Here is a 19080-nt window from a genome sequence, read left to right as displayed (position 1 = left end):
AAAAGAGTATCTTTACCTTTGGGGTATCAGATACTGATTTTACATTTCAATCCTGACAATTTTAGAAATTATCTATACTACATTTTATTTATGTGAAAGTCACAATGTAAGTGCTATTTTCTTCCAACTCCCAAAGCCAGCTGCCACACAGGCATTATGGTGGTATGTGCCATATACATGAATGTTAAGAAAACCTAATATATAATCTGTAATAATGTTTCAGTAGGAAAAATATTTTCTCCTTCAAGAAACATTTAAAACAGGATCTGTATTTCATTGGTTGCACCAGATCTGTACCTCCAACAGGACCTCATTGTCTGATACAGCTCAAGGTTGCTCAGGACAGAGCAGTTAATTTTAGAGTAAAATTCCCAGAGAAGGTAAGTCATCATGTGAGTATCACATTGCAAGTTTAGAGACTGAATAATTAATAGCAAGGACTCAAAGTAAAGCTTCTTGAGCTTCTCCTTTAATCACCCTAGTCTTTTAGGCTAGGGTTCTGAATAAGACCCTCTGAGATAATTTGATCTCATTCTCAACTCCAGCTGTTCCTAATAACCCCCTGGGAAGCTTTTTAAAAGTAAAGATTCTTGCTCCCACCCTCTAACTTAATGACTTTGAATCCTCTGAAGGCAGCGCCTGGACATCTGTATTTTTAGACATCTCCACAGGCATTGTCAGTAGCCAGAGTTGAAAATAACTATAACATTTTATGACATTTATCTAGCCCTATATGAAATACTTGCTGAATTCTTTCAATACTTCACTTTGTTTAATGCTAATAACAATCTTATCAGAAAAGCACTCTCATTAATATCTTGACTGGTCAGGAAACTGAGTCTCAGGTTGAATAACTTGTCCAAGGTCATAAAGTGGAGTAAGTAGAAGAGCCTGGATTTGAATTCACACCTGTCTGTCTCTAGGATTCATCTAATACCCATCATACTGCCCTGTCTTTCTGAGACCTGCTATGATTTTGGCAACTATAGGGGAAACACTGAGTATAAAGGCCCTGAAGTGGAAGCATGTGTGCCATATTTGAAAAATAGCATGGCACCTAGGTGGCTCAGAGGGTTGAGCCTCTGCCTTCAGCTCAAGTCACGATCTCAGGGTCCTGGGATCAGGCCCCGCATCGGGCTCTCTGCTCAGCGGGTAGCCTGCTTCCCCCTCTGTCTCTCTGCCTGCCTGCCTACTTGTGATCTCTGTCTATCAAATAAATAAAAGGGAAAAAAGAAGGCTAGTCAAATTAAATTAAAGAACAAACAAGGAAGTCCATGTGATTAGTGCAGAATGAGCAAGGGGAGGAGTAGTAGGTGTGAGGTCAGTGAGCTAACCACATCAGCCCCAGCCATGGTCCTTATGGGGAATGGTGAGGATGGGAAGCTACTGGAAAATTCTGAGCAAAGAAGAGAATCTGAACCTCTTTGGCTGCTGAGTTAAGAATGGCAGGCAAAGGCAGAAGCAGGGAGACCATTTAGGAGACTTGCAATAGTCTAAGTGAAAATGATGAGAAATGGTCAGGTTTTGGACATATTTTGTATGCAGAGCTTATGGGATTTGCTAATGGGCTGAAAATATGGGGTGAGAAAGGAGTCAAAGATGACTCCAAGGTTTCTCAGTAACTGGATCAAAGTAACTGAATAAATCTGTAAAACCATACTACATCAAGAATCCAGAAGATTCCAGAATAGAAAGTCCCTTTGACATCAATTAGTCCAACATATTAGTTTTAGTGATTTGAGGACCAAAGAAGTGGCATGACTTGATCAAAATCATACAGCTGAGTTACAAACTGCAAAGCTAATACTGGACCCCACATTTCCTGGATTTCAGCTCAGTTTTTTTTTTTTTTTTTTAAGCATTTTATTCATTTATTTGACAGAGAGATAGGTAGCAGATAGAGCGCACAGGTAGGCAGAGCAGCAGGCAGAGGGAGAGGGGGAAGCAGGCTCCCCGCTGAGCAGGGAGCCTGATGGGGGGCTCAATTCCAGGACTCTGGGATCATGACCTGAGCCAAAGGTAGCCGCTTAACTGACTGAGCGACCCAGGCGGCCCTCAGCTTAGTTCTTATTTCATTATACTCTCCTGTTTCTTTCCCCACCTTTGGAACTAAACAATAATCACAACCCAACTTCCTTTAACATTCTTCCTACAGCCGAATTCTACCCCTTTCCTCCTCCTCCTCCTAATCACCCACTTACCTCATGGTGAGGTCCGAAGGATGTTGCCACTTTGGGTTCTGCATGTGATGAACTTGACCCATCAGGGCATACAGTTCCCCCAAGGCACCTGTGACACAGAGGGATCGTGGTTAGGAAGCAGCTCAGTGAACTCCCATGTCAGCCTATGTCAAAGCACGTGCTTTCAGGGCAAGAGAGAAGAGGCACTGGTCCTAATACTATCTATGATTATCACAAGCAGTCAGCACAAAAACTATAAGCCAGGGAGGGGAGCTTGCTCTCAGATGATGACGATGACGATGATGATGATGATGGAGCAGCAATAATGACAGCCACCATTATTCATTCAACACTTATTAGCTCCTACAATGCGTGAGGAAGTTTACTATCTCTAGAATATGGTGGTAGACAAGATGCTGTTATCTGCGCTCATGAAGTTTATATAGGAGAGAGGCAACTCCAAAACTTGCAGTAAGTGCAATGACCAGAGAAACACAGGTTCCTGTGTGAGCACAGAGACTGGAGGGCGGGGGTTTGAGAAAGCCCTCTACAGGGGAGGTAAACCGGAATCAGGGATCAAAAAGATGTCTAGAAGTTAGTGAGGTAAGGGGGCAGGGGGTGCAGGTATCCAAAAGACATAGCTAATACAAAGGCCCAGAGATACAAGACAGCAAAATACGTTCAAGAAATGAGAGAGGCTGAGAACAGAAGGCAGATGGGGGCTTTTTGCTAAATAAGAAAAATTGCTGGAGGCAATTTCTCAAGCACCTGGGAGCCTGGCAAGGTGCTATGCACTTTATATACTATCTTACCTAATTCTAAAAAAAAGAAAAGAAATCTCATATGGAGACAGATGTTATTAACATCTTTTTGGAAAGTGGAAACTATGGCTCAGGGAGGTGGACTTGCCTTAAATGCTCAATAAACCAAACTCAAAACTAACTCCTGTCTGACTCCATACTTTTGCCATCATCTGATAATGTTAATTTTGCACGTCAGGGCTGAGACTTAGGTTGAAACTTGCAAAAACAAAAATTATGATTAGAGAGAACAAAATAACTTCCCCAGACCAGTGAGTCTCAAATTTTAACATGCATCATAATCAGCAGAAGTATTATAAAACAGATTACTGGGCCCCAACCCCAGAGTTTCTGATTCTGTAGGTCTCCAGTGGAACCTGAGATTTTGCATTTCTAAGAAATGTCCAAGTGATGCTGATGCTGCTGGCCTGGAACCACACCTTGAAAACCAATGCCCTGGACAGTAGAGACTTTTCTTTTACCTAGCACACACACAGCTCAGTATCTTCTCCACTATGCGCTCAGAAACCAAAAGCAGCTGAACCAGGCTTCGGACCATTTTTTCCGGTTCTGGTAAAAGATATTTACTTAACTTTAAGGACCAGTCTAACTTATTGGAGGCCTTAAGTAGTTGAGCTTTGTAGAGAAAGTATATACTTTGAAGTCAGACAAACTTAAATTAAAATTCCAATTCAGCCACTAACCACCTCTGTGATCCTGGGCAAATCATTTGACTTCTTCTAGGCCCACCTGACTCATCTATGAAACCCAGACAATAATACTATCTAGCATGAAGCTGAACATTAGGAACACAGTACATACAAGACTCAGTATAGTGCCTGACACAAAGCTGTTGCGCAGTATGTGCTGGCTATTGCTACGGCATTAGAGCCTCACACCTACGTCAGTTTGCAAAGACTCTTCGAATCATATGACAATCAATCACCATTCTGTAAGGAAAAATGTTTATTAAGTGGATCAGTCTACACATATACTATGACATGTTTCATAGCACTCAGCAGAAATTCTCTATCCATAACGAGAGGATACTCTTCAGGAAAAACATAGATTCATTACAAGCTTCTGTGCAGCTAAAAAAGTATACCCAAGGGTAAAAGAAGACAAATGACAAAATGAAAAATACATCTGAATCATATCTGGTGAAGTTTTAATGTCCTCACTCTACAGGAGTTATCTCCTCATAAACAAAAGAGGTCAAAGGACATGAATAAGCAATTCAGAAAGTAATACAAATGATCAATAAACATAATGAAAAGATGTTCAATCTCACTAATATGGGAAGAAAAAACATTAATCTCACTTTTTTCTTTTTCTTTTTTTAAAGATTTTATTTGAGAGAGAGAGGATAGGAGAGAGAGAGACCATGAGAGGGGTGAAGGTCAGAGGGTGACACAGCCTCCCTGCTGAGGAGGGAGCCCAATGGGGAACTTGATCCTGGGATTCCAAGATCATGACCTGAGCTAAAGGCAGTCACTTAACCAACCAAGCTGCCCAGGTGCCCCTTAATCTCACTTCTTGAGAAGAAAATACAAATCAGAAAATAATTTTTCCTTTAAGAAGGGAAGTAGCTTTAGATTAGAAAATCCCTTGCCTATTGAGTTAAAATCAAAGGTCTCAAATCAAATTGCCTTTCCCATATCCTACATTCACATTAACGAGCACCCCAATCGTTTTAGGTCTGCAAAAAAAACATTTCAGTGAGGGGGAAAAACCAGCTTTGTAGGACTTTCGAGAGATGTTTTTCCTGCCAAAGCATCACCAAAGGAGGGCTGGCAAGATAAGATATTATGGTATCCAATCTCAGAATGAAAACAAGATTATCTACAGACCATGTCCTTCAGCTCACTCATCTTTTACCAGCTAGATCCTATAAAATTGCCCTGATGATGGAGGCTAAAGATATACTATACGCCCCCTACAAAGAAACCTATTCACTTTAAACTCAAAGGGTTGAAAAAGAAAAACAAACAAACAAAAAAACCTGGTCGATTAAGCCCAAGGAGGCTTCAAGTATTAATCTGCTAGGAGTCATAATCTAGCAGAAGAAACTTACATATAGCACTTACCACTGCCATCAGACAGTATCCTATGAGCTTTACATACATTAACTCATTTGTTCATTGTTATGGTAATCCTCTGAGGTTTTCCATTTCACAGATGAAGACAGAGAAACAATCTGCTCAAGGTCATACAGTTAGTAACAGTCTGAATTCTAACAGTATTAATACCATCATCGAGTTGAATTTCCTTAAAAATTTTTCCAGGACTGACATATCATAGTGGGGATGAGAAGGCAAGAATCACATCACAGTATGTCTCTTGTATACAGTTGGTACGGCGCACGGTGCTGAGTGAACAAGGGCTCAATGATCAGATCTCAGCTCATGCACCAAGAAATGTTACTTTTCCTTAGCACTAAGAACTTACTGATGGACTAGGGTAACCTTTTTTAGTAAGACTTAATGATCTACATCAAGCATGTATTATGTGCCAGGCACTTTGCTAAATGCTTTGTATTCATCCTATCATCTAATCCTAACCACCACACAAGGCAAATACCATGATCTCCATTTTATTCATGATTAAACTGAAGCTTAAAAAAGATACTCCTCTATCATCTTGTAAATGGGAAAGCCAGGATTCAAACCCAGGTGGAGCTAATAATCCAAAAACCTTATTTCAGCTCATGGCTCCTATCTCTTCTGCCAAATTTAGAGATGCTAACAAGAATGGAAATGTTTGAATTTTCTCTTCACAGTCTCTAACAGATGGGCTTTCTTGGACCAACAATCAGTACCATGGGTTTATTTTAAGTTGTGGCTAAAAGGTGGCAAAGACTGTCCTTTGTTTTGTGCCTAAGAATGAAATTCATCTAAGAATGAAAGAGGAAAAAAAAACCTTAACATTACAGGAATGAGATAAGCAATTCATCTAAACCTTAATCTATAAATATGTAGCTGACTAGTTTTGGGGACAATTCAGTCTAGTAACTGTCCCTAATAAGTTAGGTCAATCGACTGTTAAGGAGGAAGAATGGAAGATGCTGAACACGTGCTCTACCAGTGGCCCTTCTGCCAGGTTTTAGAGGTCACCATACTTTGCACGTGACCCTGTTCAATTAAGTGTGGCACAAGACCCACGAACAGAGAATCTCTCTGATGACTCATGACCCATGAGCTGGCCTGGCACCAACAGGTCATCAAGTGAATAAATCAGATACTCTCCTTCGGAATGTGACTGCGAGCTTTAGTAATGAGAATGAGAGAGAAAAACACACAGGCAGGACTCGAAGAGAGAACGGACACACGTGAGACAGCTAAGAGAGAGCAGCAGAAGCACTGGTCACAGAGAAAGATTAGAAGTATGAGAATCATTAACTCAGCAAGGAAAACCTGAATAGGTAACAGAGGCACCCATTTCTGAGGGGGCATGGAGCATGGATCTATGGCTAATTCTTTTTACTATAAGAACTGGCTATGTCGTTGTCTGATCTTCTGTAAATCCTTAAACTCAGTTACTTAAAGGCAATCACAAGGTCTCTATTCCTTGCAATCAAAAAAATACCTAACACAGAGAAATGAATGAGAGGGAAAGAGAGGAAAAAATGTGCTTATAGGGGTGCAGGCTACTGCTTTTATAAATACATTAATAGGAATAAAAAGGAAAAAAGATTAAGTGGAAAACAAGAATGCAAATGTGTCACCTCTAGGTCAACAAAACTGCAATGATCTAGTGCAAATCTTGACTGATTTTCCTTGCAGACAGGGCAAAAAACAGAAGAAATAGGCATTATTGTTATATATCTATATATATATATATATAAATTAGTGTATTATATATATTATTATATATATTATTTAGCTCATTTATGAAGTGAGGTATTAGATGGGGGCTAGTGAGTGACATATGAACATCCTCAACAGCAATGCCAAGTGCAGAAGCAGAATGTATAGAACCACTGCGGCCTGTGATCTCCATTAATAATCAAAGTGAGACTTCTACTTCTAGGCATGATGAATGGGCTCACCTCCCACTGTAGGCAACTAGAAATTGGGCAAAAATATATGAAACAACTGTTTTCAGACTGTTCAGAACTGTGATTCTTGACAGAAGGGAAACCACTATGGTGAACCTAGAAACTTCTTGTGAGTCTCTGAGTCTATAGTTTTTCAAAACAAAAAATTTAAAATGAAGGTAAAACAAACACTTTGTAAATAAAACAAAAGCAGAGAGACTTCATTGCCAGCAAACCTGCACTACAAGAAACTAAAAATTCATCAGGAAAAAGGAAAATAACAGATGAAGAATCAAGGGCACTGAAAATGGTAAATATGTGAGTAAATAGACTTTTCCTCATTTAAAAAAAAACTTTAAAAGATAACTTTAGTATGTTGAAGGCTTCAACATATATGTATACGTAAAAAGTATACAAACAATAGCATAAAAAACAGAATGGAGGGGTACCTGGCTGGCTCAGTTAGAAGAGCACTAAACCCTTGATCCTCGGGTCGTTCGAGCCCCACATCGAGTGTATAGATTACTTAAATCAATAAATAAACTTAAAAAAAAAAAAAAAAACCAGAATGGAGACTTGGAAGTGTATTGTTAATTAGGGCCTTGTATTATATGCTAAGTGGTGTATTATTTGAAGGTGGACTGGGAGGTTAAAGATCCATATTGTAAACAACAGAATCACAGTTCTCAAGGTGTGTTCAAGAGTCCCTGGGAGTCCTTCCACCTCCTTCTGAGGCTTTAAAAGTCAAGATTATTTTCACAACAACACTAAGATGTTATTTGTGCTTTCCACTTGCATTCTCTCAAGTGTACCACGGAATTCTCAAGAAGCTATAGGACATGACACAGAGTATAGAACCACCTATAAGGATCTAGCAGGCTTCTATTAAGCCAGGCATTAACAGAGATTTGCAAAAATGTAATTCAATGCCATCCGTCTCCCCAAATTTTTGGTTTTGTTTTAAAAAAGTTATTTTTAGGGGCAGCTGAGTGGTTCAGTCAGTTAAGCTTTGGACTCTTGATCTTGGCTTGGGTCATGATCTCAGGGTTGTGAGATGAAGCCCTATCTCGGGCTCTGTACTTTCTTTCTCCCTCTACTCCTACCCTCCTTTAAAAAAAAAAAAAAGTTATATTTAGAGGCCCCTGGCTGGATCAGTCAGTGAAGCCTGCCACTCTTGATCTCCGGGGTTGTGAGTTCAAGCCCGATGTTGCACACAGAGATTACTTTTTTTAAAAAAGTTATTTTTAATAAGAACATATTATTTATGTTAACATGCAATGAGTCTATTTTTAAACATAGTAATAAACAATTTTTCAGTTCTAACTTTAAAAAAAAAAAAGATTTATTTATTTATTTATTTGACAGACAGAGATTACAAGTAGGCAGAGAGGCAGGCAGAGAGAGAGAGGAGGAAGCAGGCTCCCGGCTGAGCAGAGAGCCCGATTTGGGGGCTCGATCCCAGGACCCTGGGATAATGACCTGAGCCAAAGGCAGAGGCTTTAACCCACTGAGCCCCCCAGGTGCCCCTCAGTTCTAACTTTTAATATGATTGAGTACAGATAGATGTAATCCACGCCAACAAAAACTTTGGGGTCCTGAATTTCTAAGAGTGTAAATGGGTCCTGAGAGTAAAAACTTTGAGAACTACTACTCTCTAACAAGCACTAAAAACAAAACAAAGAGGTATAGGTAATAAATCAAGCATGGAGATAAAATGCAATACTAAAAAATACTTAAAAAAAAGAAAAAAATAAATAAAAGACCACGGGCGCCTGGGTGGCTCAATGGGTTAAAACCTCTGCCTTCAGCTCAGGTCATAATCCCAGGGTCCTGGGATAGGCTGCCCCGAATCCTCTCTGCTCAGCAGGGAGCCTGCTTCCCCCTCTCTCTCTGCCTGCCTCTCTCTGTCTACTTATGACCTCTGTCAAATAAACAAAATCTTTAAAAAAAAAAAAAAAAAAAAAAAAAAAAGACCAGGAAAGATTAAAGAAGACACAAAGAACAGATGAACAGATAAGCAAATAGAAAACAAATAATAAGATGGTAGATTTAAAACCACCCATACCGGGACGCCTGGGTGGCTCAGTGGGTTAAGCCGCTGCCTTCGGCTCAGGTCATGATCCCAGCGTCCTGGGATCGAGTCCCACATCGGGCTCCTTGCTCAGCAGGGAGCCTGCTTCTCCCTCTGCCTCTGCCTGCCACTCTATCTGCTTGTGCTCACTCTCGTGCTCTCTCTCTCTCTCTCTCTGACAAATAAATAAATAAAATCTTAAAAAAAAAAAAGAAAAAAAAATAAAACCACCCATACCGACTGGACTAACAAATTAAAACACTGAGATTATATAAGATTGGAAAAAAGAAGAGCTACATTCAATTATATAGTGTCTACAAGACATCCACTTAATTTTATTACTATTACTAATTTTTTTAGAGCGGGAGTGGGGAGAGGCAAAGAGAGTGAAAGAGAAAGAGAGAAAAAAAATTTTTTTTAAGTATTTTTTTTAAATTTATTTATTTGATAGAGATCACAAGTAGGCAGAGAGTCAAGCAGAGAGAGAGGGAGAAGCAGGCTCCCCGCCAAACAGAGAACCCGATGCGGGGCTCGATCCCAGGACCCTGGGACCATGACCTGAGCCCAAGGCAGAGGCTTTAACCCACTGAGCCACCCAGGCACCCCGGAAGAGAGAAAAATCTTAAGTAGGTTCCACACCCAGCACCTGAGCCCAAGGAGACGCTCCATCTCACAACCCTGAGATCATGACCTCAGCTGAAATCAAGGGTCCCACACTTAACCAACTGAGGTGCCCCAAGACATCCACTTTAGAACACAAAGATATGGATAGATTAAAAGTAAAAAGATTTTTAAAAAAAGATTTTATTTATTTGACAGAGAGAGAGGTCACAAGTTGGCAGAGAGGCAGGCAGAGAGAGAGGGAGAAGCAGGCTCCCCGCTGAGCAGAAAGCCAGATGCGGACCTTGATCCCAGGACCCTGAGATCATGACCTGAGCCCAAGGCAGAGGCTTAACCCACTGAGCCACCCAGGCGGCCTTTAAGTAAAAAGATTTTTAAAAAATCTATCATGGGGCGCCTGGGTGGTTCAGTGGGTTAAGCCTCTGCCTTCGGCTCAGGACATGATCTCAGGGTCCTGGGATCGAGTCCCACATTGGGCCCTCTGCTCGGCAGAGAGCCTGCTTCCTCCTCTCTCTCTCTGCCTGCCTCTCTGCCTACTTGTGATCTCTGTCAAATAAATAAATAAGATCTTTAAAAATAAATAAATAAAATAAAAAAAATAAAAATCTATCATGTACACAGTAGTGAAAAGAAGGCTGGATTGGCTACATAAATGAGACAAAATAGACCCTCAAACAGAATTATTACTAAGAATGTAAATACTGGGGGTGCCTGGGTGGCTCAGTGGATTAAAGCCTCTGCCTTTGGCTCAGGCCATGATCCCAGCATCCTGGGATCGAGCCCTGAATCGGGCTCTCTGCTCAGCGGGGAGTCTGCTTCCCCCCCTCTCTCTACCTGCTTCTCTGACTACTTGCAATCTGTCAAATAAATAAAGAAAATCTTTAAAAAAAAAAAAAAAAGAATGTAAATACTGAATGTTACTAAGAGTAAAAAAAAGTTCATAATGATAAAAGGGGACAAATGATCAAGAGGATATAATATTCCTAAAAGTGTATGCATCCAATAGCAGAGTTTTAAAATACAAGAGGCAAAAACTGACGGAAGTGAAAGGAGAAACAGGAAAATCCACAATTAGAGTGGAGATATGAACACTCCTCTTTTAGTTAGAAAATCTGTAAGGATATAGAACTGAACACCACCAGCAACATATAAAACCACACTGAAATGTATAGAACACTCCATCAACATCAGAATATACACTTTCAAGTGCACATGGAACATTCACCAAACATACCATATGCTGGTCTATAAAAATAAGTCTCAGTACATTTTAAAGAATGGAAGTCATTATCAAGAATATTCTCTGACCACAACAGAATTAAGCTAAAATAGTAAGGTATATGAAAACTCCCAAATGTTTGGAAATTAAATAACACACTTCTAAATAACCCATAAGTCAAAGAAGTAATCACAAGGGAAAACAGAAATTGCTCTGAGCCAAATGAAAATGAAAATATATCAAAATCTGTGGGATGCACCTAAGCAGCATTTAAAGGAAAACCTGTAGCTTTAAATGCTTATAGAAGGGGCACTTGGGTGGCTCAGTTAGTTAAGTGTCTGCTTTTGGTTCAGGTCATGATCTGAGTCCTGGGACTGAACCCTGCACAGAGGCTGGGCGCGCGGGGGGCGGGGGGGGGGGGCCCCCCCTCAGCAAGGAGGCTTCCTCCTCCCCTTGCCCCCCCCGCCCGGTCTCGCGTGCACCCCCTCAAAAAAAAATTTTAAAAAAAAAAAAAAAAAAGATGCTTACAGAAAATAGATCTCAGAACAGTGATGTAACCTTCCACATTAAAAAGCTAGAAGAGGGGCACCTGGGTGGCTCAGTGGGTTAAGGCTCTGCCTTCAGCTCAGGTCATGATCCCAGAGTCCTGGGATGGGGCTCTCTGCTCAGCGGGGAGCCTGCTTCCTCCTCTCTGCCTGACTCTCTGCCTACTTGTGATCTCTGTCTGTCAAATAAATAAATAAAATCTTAAAAAAAACAACTAGAAGAGCAAATTAAACCCAAAGTACATAGAAGAAAAGCAACAACAAAGTGGAGAAAAGAATAAAAATGTAATAGCCAAAAATAATACAGAAATATGAAACTAAAAATTTGCTTTGGGGGCAAGAAAAAAATCCATAAAACTGATAAACCTTTAACTAGATCGTCCAAGAAAAAAAAAAAGACAAATTACCAATATTAGAAATGAAACAGTGACCATCACTACAGATCCTATAATAACTAAAGGAATAATAAAGGACCATTATGAATAATTTTATGCCAATAAAATAATGAACTTAGATAAAATGGGCAAATTCCTTATAAGACAGAAATTACTGAAATGGACTCAAAGAAATTCTGAAAAAAAACAAAACAAAAACAACAACAACAACAACAAAAACCCCTCCAGGGTTAGATGGCTTCACTGATAAATTCTATCACACATTTAAAGGAAGAAATAATACCAATCCTACATAAACTGAAAAAACACTTCCCTACTCATTTTATGAAGTCAGTACTACCATGATACTTAGAGAACAATATAAGAAAAACTAAAAATCAAAACTTCTTATAAACAAGACAAATAAGACATAAAAACTATTAAAAATATTAGCAAACTTAATTAAGGATAATTCAGTAAGGACAGTGAGTGTATCCCAGGAATGCAAGTTAGCCTAAGAGTCAAAAATCAATAAATGTAACACACCACATTAGAGAATAAGCTGAAATACTATATGACCTTCTAAATAACTGCAGAAAATTCAACAGACAATATTCACCACTCATTCGTGCTAAAAACTCTCCCAAACTAAGAACAGAAGGGGAACTTCCTCAACCAAACAAACAGAAGAGGAACTTCCTCAAACCTGATAAAGGGTATCTATGATAAACCTACAGTTAATATCCTACTTAATGTACTATAGGTCTTAGCCAGTGCAGCAAGGCAAGAAAAAGAAACAAAAGGCCTACAGATTGGAAGGAAAAAATAAACTATCCTTATTTGGAGAGAGCATCATGTTAAAGCAGAAAACCCTAAGGGATTTATTAAAAAGTTACCAAGTATCAAAACCACAATGAGTATCACTTCACATAGTCAGAATGGCCAGTACCAAAGCAACAAAAAATAACAAGTATTGGTGAGGATGTGGAGAAAAGGGAACCTTTGTGGACTACTGTTGGGAATGCAAAATGGTGCAGCCACTATGGAAAACAGTACTGGAGGTTCCTCAAAAAATTAAAATTAGATATACCATATGATCCAGTATTCCACTTCTGGGTATTTACCCAAAGAAAGCAAAAACACTAATTTGAAAATATATATGCACCCCTATGTTTATTGCAACATTATTTACAATAGCCAAGACATGGAAGCAACCAAATTGTCTATAATAGATGGATAAAGGAGATGTGATACATATACACACACACACTCTCTCTTGAATATTAGTTGGCCATAAAAAAGAATGAGATCTTATCATCTGCAACAACATGGATGGGCCTAGGCCTAGGTGGTCTAATATTAAGTGAAGTAAGAGGACAAATATCATGAGTTCGCTTATATGTGGAATCTAAAAAAACAAAACAAATGAACAGAAACAACAAAAAAGACTCAAACAAACTCTTAAATACAAAGAACAAACTGGTGGTTGCTAGCAGGAAGATAGGGGGAATGGGTGAAATAGATAAAGGAAATTAAGAAGTACAAACTTCCAGTTATGAAATCAGTAAGTCACGAAAATGAAAAGTACAGCATACAGAACACTGTAAATAATATTTTAGTAATATTGTATGTTGACAGATGGTGACTACACTTATGGGTGGGACAGTTCATTAAATTATAAAAAGCACTGAGATATCGATGAATGAATTAACAAAATACGTGCAAGATTTGTACAATAAAAAGTATAAAATGTTACTGACAGAAATTAACAAGGCAATAAATAAGTGGAAATATATCCTGTTCACAGATTAGAAGGCTCAGTATTGTTATGATGTCAGTTCTCCCTAAAATGATCTATTATAGACTCAATACAATCCCAATGAAATACCCAAAAGGTGTTTTTGAACAAACTGACAAGCTGAAGTTAATTTTTTTTGAAGTTAATTTTTAAAAAAAAATTATAGAAATCCAAATAATTTCAAGACTTGCTATAAAGTTATAGTAATCAAGACAGTATAATATTGGCATAAGAATAGACATGCATACCAATGAACAGAATAGAGAATTCAGAAACCCATGGAAAGGATAATCTTTTCAACAAATGGTGCTAGAATAACTAGATATGCATATATAAAAAAGAACCTAAGCCTTTGCAATACAAAACTCACAATGAATAGTATGATCACTTTGGGGAAAGTTATACAAACACTATATGACTCAGCAATTCCACTACTCTAATTATTTACCGTGGAGAAATGAAAACACACGTCCATACAAAAACCCATATATGAATGCTCGTAGATGCTTTATTCCTAACAGCCAAAGACTAGAAGCACAAATGTCATTCAACAATGACTATAGTATATTAATACAAGGAAAAATTCAGCAGTAAACTACAGAACTACTGATACATACAACATGGATAAATATGTAAAAATTATTCCAAGTAAAAGAAGCCAAACACAAAAGGACACATATTGCATGATTCCATTTATATGAAACTCTAGAAAAGACAAATCTAATTATAGTGACCAAAAAGAAATCAGCACTTTCCCAGCACAGGAGCCGGGCAGGGAAAGAATGACTGAGATGGAGCACAAGGGAGATTTTGGGTATAGTGGGAATGTTCTATCAATCTCGACTGTTGTGATGATTTCACAGATGCACAAATTTGCCAAAGCTCAGCAAAATGTACCCTTAAAACGGGTACATTTTATTGCATGTAAAGTATACCTCAGTAAAGTTGATTTTTAAAAAAAGGTCAAGGCATCCAGAGAAACAGACTGGCTGTATGAATTTATCTCCTCTTGCTCCTAACATCCCTTACTAAATTAGAAAAGAAAGGTCTCAAATAAATGGTCTTAGCAACAACCATCTAAAGAAACTAGAAAAAGAGCAAAGGAAACTCAAAGTAAGCAGAAAAAAGGACATAATAAATATCAGAATGAAAATCAATGAAATAGAAAAATAGAGAAAAATCAGCAAAACAAAAGCTGGGTTCTTTTTTAAGGAAGTATTACATCATAGTGTTCATAGTGTTATAAACTCAGCCAGACTGAGAGCCAGCCTGAGAGCCAGAAGAGAGAAAACACAAATTACCGATACCAAAATGGGAAAGATGACATCACTGCAGAATACCATGTAGAAGGCGGGGCACCTGGGTGACTCTGTCGGTTAACCGTCTGAGTCCTGACTTCCGCTCAGGGCATGATCTCCCAGTCATGAGATCAAGCCCAGCCACCCTCCCTCAGGCTCTGTGCTCAGAGCAGTCTACTTGGGATTCTCTCTCTCCCTTTCTCCCGTCCCTAACTGCATACTGGTTTTCTCTAAATAAATAAATAAAAATCTTTAAAATAAACAAACACACATAAATAAATAGATACATAAAAAGCTAATAAGGTAATGTTATTAACTTCATGCTAATAAATTTAACAACTTAGATGAAACTTTTTTTTTTTTTAAAGATTTTATTTATTTGACAGAGAGAGCTCACAAGTAGGCAGAGAGGCAGGCAGAGAGAGAGAGGAGGAAGCAGGCTCCCTGCCAAGCAGAGAGCCCGATCTGGGACTCGATCCCAGGACCCTGAGATCATGACCTGAGCCGAAGGCAGAGGCTTAACCCACTGAGTCACCCAGGTGCCCCTAGATGAAACTCTTTGAAGGACAACCAAAGCTTACCCAAAAAGAGATACCAATTCTTCTATACAAACTCTTCCAGAAAATATGAAGAGGTAGAAATACTTCCCAATTCATTCTGTGAGGCCAGCATTACTCTGATACTAAGACCAAATCAAGAAATTGTAAGTACAGGGGCGCCTGGGTGGTTCAGTTGTTAAGCATCTGCCTTCAGCTCAGGTCATAATCCCAGGGTCCCGGGATCCAGCCCCGCATCAGGCTCCCTGCTCAGCAGGAAGCCTGCTTCTCCCTCTCCCCCTTTCCCTGCTTGTGTTTCTCCTCTCTAGCTGTCTCTGTCAAATAAATAAACAAAACATTAAAAAAAAATAAAGAAATAAACTTCTAAAAAAAAATTACAAGTATAGACCAATATCCCTTATTGAGGCAGATGCAAAAATGCCTAATAAAATTTTAGCAAATCAACCCAATGCTATTACTTTAAAAGGATAATACTTTAAGACCAAGTGCAGAATGCATGAAAACCAGAAATGTACCACTGGCTTAACACTAGAAAATCAAATATCATTCTCCAATTAATGGACTTTAAAAAACACAACAACACTGTATGATCACTTTAACGGACGCAGAGAAAGTATTTGACAAAATCCAATATCCATTTCTAATAAAACTCTCAACAATCTATAAACAGGAGAGAACACTGCAAATTTGATAAAGGGTATCTAGGAGATACAGCTAACATACTAGTTAACGTAACAATTAAAGACTAAATGCTTTCCTGCTAAGATCAGCAACAAGTTACCTGTATTACTTGTATTAAGCATTATACTGGCGGTTCTAGCTAGTGCAATATGGCAAGAAAATTAAATAAAAGGCATCCAAATTGGAAAGGAACAAGTAAAAATGTGATTATTTGCTAATGACATGATCACAGATAGAGAAACTGAGGTGATGGACAAAAAAGGCACCAAAGTAACAAGTAGAGTTTATTAGCAAGGCTGCAGAATAAGATCAATGTATAAAAATCACCTGAATTTCTATATACTGTCCATGAACAATCCTTCATAAGGATGGGAGCATATACTGCTGGTGAGAATATAAAATAGTACAACCACTTTGGAAAAGTTTGGTGGTTTGGGTTTTTTTTTTTTTAAAGATTTATTTATTTGAGAGAGAGAGAGTGTGTATGCATGAGCTGGGAGAGGGGCAGACGGAGAAAATCTCAAGCACTCCCCGCTGAGCATGGAGCCCAACTTGGGACTCAATCTCACGACCCTAAGACTGTGACCTGAGCAGTCTTAGGAGTCAGATGCTTAACAGACTTAGCCACCTAGAAGTCCCAGGTTTGGTAGTTTCTTAAAAACTTAAACATATACCTACCATATGGCCCAGTCATTTTACCCCTAGATTTTTACTCAAGAAAAATGAAAGCATATCCATACAAAGATTTGTACATGAATATTCATAACAACTTTATTTTTAATAGGCAAAATTTGGAAACAACCCAAATGCCCATCAACAGGTGAATGGATAAACAAATTGTGGTATATTTCTATAATGGAATACTACTCAGCAATGAAAAAGGAATAAACTATCAACAAAATTATGAATTTCAAAATAATTATGCTTTGAGAAAGAAGCTAGTATATATACTATATGATTCCATTTACATAAAATTCTAGAAATTACAAACTATAGTGACAGCAGATCAGTGGTTGCCTGGGAAATGAAGGTGGCAAGGAAAGGCAGGAAGGAGGAATTACAAAGAGGGACAAAGAAACTTTGTGGTGTGGTATATTTATCTTAATTGCTGCTAGTTTCATGGGTGTATAGAAATGTCAAAACTCAACAAGTTGTACATGTTAATTTTGTGCAGTTTACTATATCTGACTTATTACTCAAAAAAGAAAATCGAGGCACCTCATGGTTCAGTTAGTTAAGCAACTGCCTTTTGCTCAGGTCATGATCCCAGTGTCCTGGGATTGGGTCCCATATGCTTCTCTTTCCTCCTGCTCTTGGGCGCTCTCTCTTTCTCCCTCTCAAATAAATAAATAAATTCTTTAAACAACCCCCCCCCCCAAAAAAAAGAAGAAAGAAAGAAAAAATCTTGAGATAAGCAATTAGTTCATAAAATAAGAACATAATATGCAAAGGGAACAAAAAAGGAAAAAAACTCTTAGAAATCATAAATGTGAATATGAAAGTAGTCAGTAAGAAGAAAATGTCCCAGCAAGTGGAATAATTTGCATAAAATAATGGATAAAAAGACTAAGAACTTTCCAGAAAGAAAAAAACAGGTTACATTAAAAGGAATAAAAATTAAATTATAAGTATTGTGACTATAATAACAGACTTTTTTTCTTTTTTTTTTTTAAAGATTTTTATTTATTTAGGGGCGCCTGGGTGGCTCAGTGGGTTAAGCCGCTGCCTTCGGCTCGGGTCACAATCTCAGGGTCCTGGGATCAAGCCCCGCATCGGGCTCCTTGCTCAGTGGGGAGCCTGCTTCTCTCTCTGCCTCTGCCTGCCTCTCTATCAAATAAATGAATAAAATCTTAAAAAAAAAAAAAGATTTTTATTTATTTATTTGACAGAAAGAGATTCCAAGTAGGCAGAGAGGCAGGCAGAGAGAGGAGGAGGAAGCAGGCTCCCTGCGGAGTAGAGAGCCCGACGCGGGGCTCGATCCCAGGACCCCAGGATCATGACCTGAGCCGAAGGCAGAGGCTTTAACCCACTGAGCCACCCAGGCCCCCCAATAACAGACTCCTTACAAGAACATTAGATATATGCCTTCAAAACTCTGAGGAAAAATGACTTTGAATTTAGAATTCTATACCAAACTACCAATCAAGTATGAGGAAAGAGATGTTTTCAGATATGGAAGGGCCACCCAAATTTATCTATCACTTTCTTAGAAATTCTCAAAGAATGTGCTCCACTAAAACAGATCAAGAGGAAGAAATGGGGATCTAGGGGTGCCTGGGTGGCTCAGTGGGTTAAAGCCTCTACCTTTGGCTCAGATCATGATCTCAGGGTCCTCGGATCAAGCCCCACATCGGGCTCTCTGCTCCGCAGGGAGCCTGCTTCCTCCTCTCTCTCTGCCTGCCTCTCTACCTACTTGTGATCTCTGTCAAATAAATGAATAAAATCTTTAAAAAAAAAAAAAAAAAAGAAAAAAAGAAATGGGGATCTAGAACAGGATTCAACCCAGAAGGGCAGCAAAGGCAAACACTAGGATGACAGCTCTGCAGCAAGGCTAGAGAACAAACAGTATAGATTGGAGCAGAACACAAGGCTCTAGAAAGGTTTCCAGAAGAAATTTTGAAGGAATTGCTAGATTACTGGGTATGTCTGAACATTTGTGGAGGGGCACGACACAGACACACAGGAAACATAGATAAGGAAGTAAGTTGCATTTGTAAAAAAAAAAAATAGTGATAAATAAACTCATAGTTTAAAAAATAAGTGAGGCCATGAACCACTCCATAAAAACAAACGATTCAAGAAAATGTTTGAAACCACAGTATACTACTGACTTTGCAGTGAGCAATATTCACATAGCTGTAATACTGACGGATATGGATAGAACAACCATTTAAGGCAAC

The 19080-nt window shown here is 38.8% G+C and overlaps 1 protein-coding gene across 3 annotated transcripts in view; it reads right to left on the bottom strand.

Annotated features, from left to right (window-relative positions):
• LOC111143200 (S100P binding protein) overlaps positions 1–19080 on the bottom strand; it is a 39326-nt gene that overhangs the window by 2961 nt on the left and 17285 nt on the right. For all 3 annotated transcript variants that reach the window (XM_022496749.1, XM_022496748.1, XM_022496750.1), the window contains exon 6: positions 2202–2289. In XM_022496749.1, the coding sequence (XP_022352457.1) occupies positions 2202–2289 (88 nt within the window). The remainder of the gene's footprint in view (positions 1–2201; positions 2290–19080) is intronic.

The sequence above is a fragment of the Enhydra lutris genome, unplaced genomic scaffold (genome assembly GCF_002288905.1).
Source record: "Enhydra lutris kenyoni isolate GAN:26980312 unplaced genomic scaffold, ASM228890v2 scaffoldscaffold9, whole genome shotgun sequence".
Taxonomy (NCBI): domain Eukaryota; kingdom Metazoa; phylum Chordata; class Mammalia; order Carnivora; family Mustelidae; genus Enhydra; species Enhydra lutris.
This window is presented reverse-complemented; position numbering and strand designations above follow the sequence as displayed.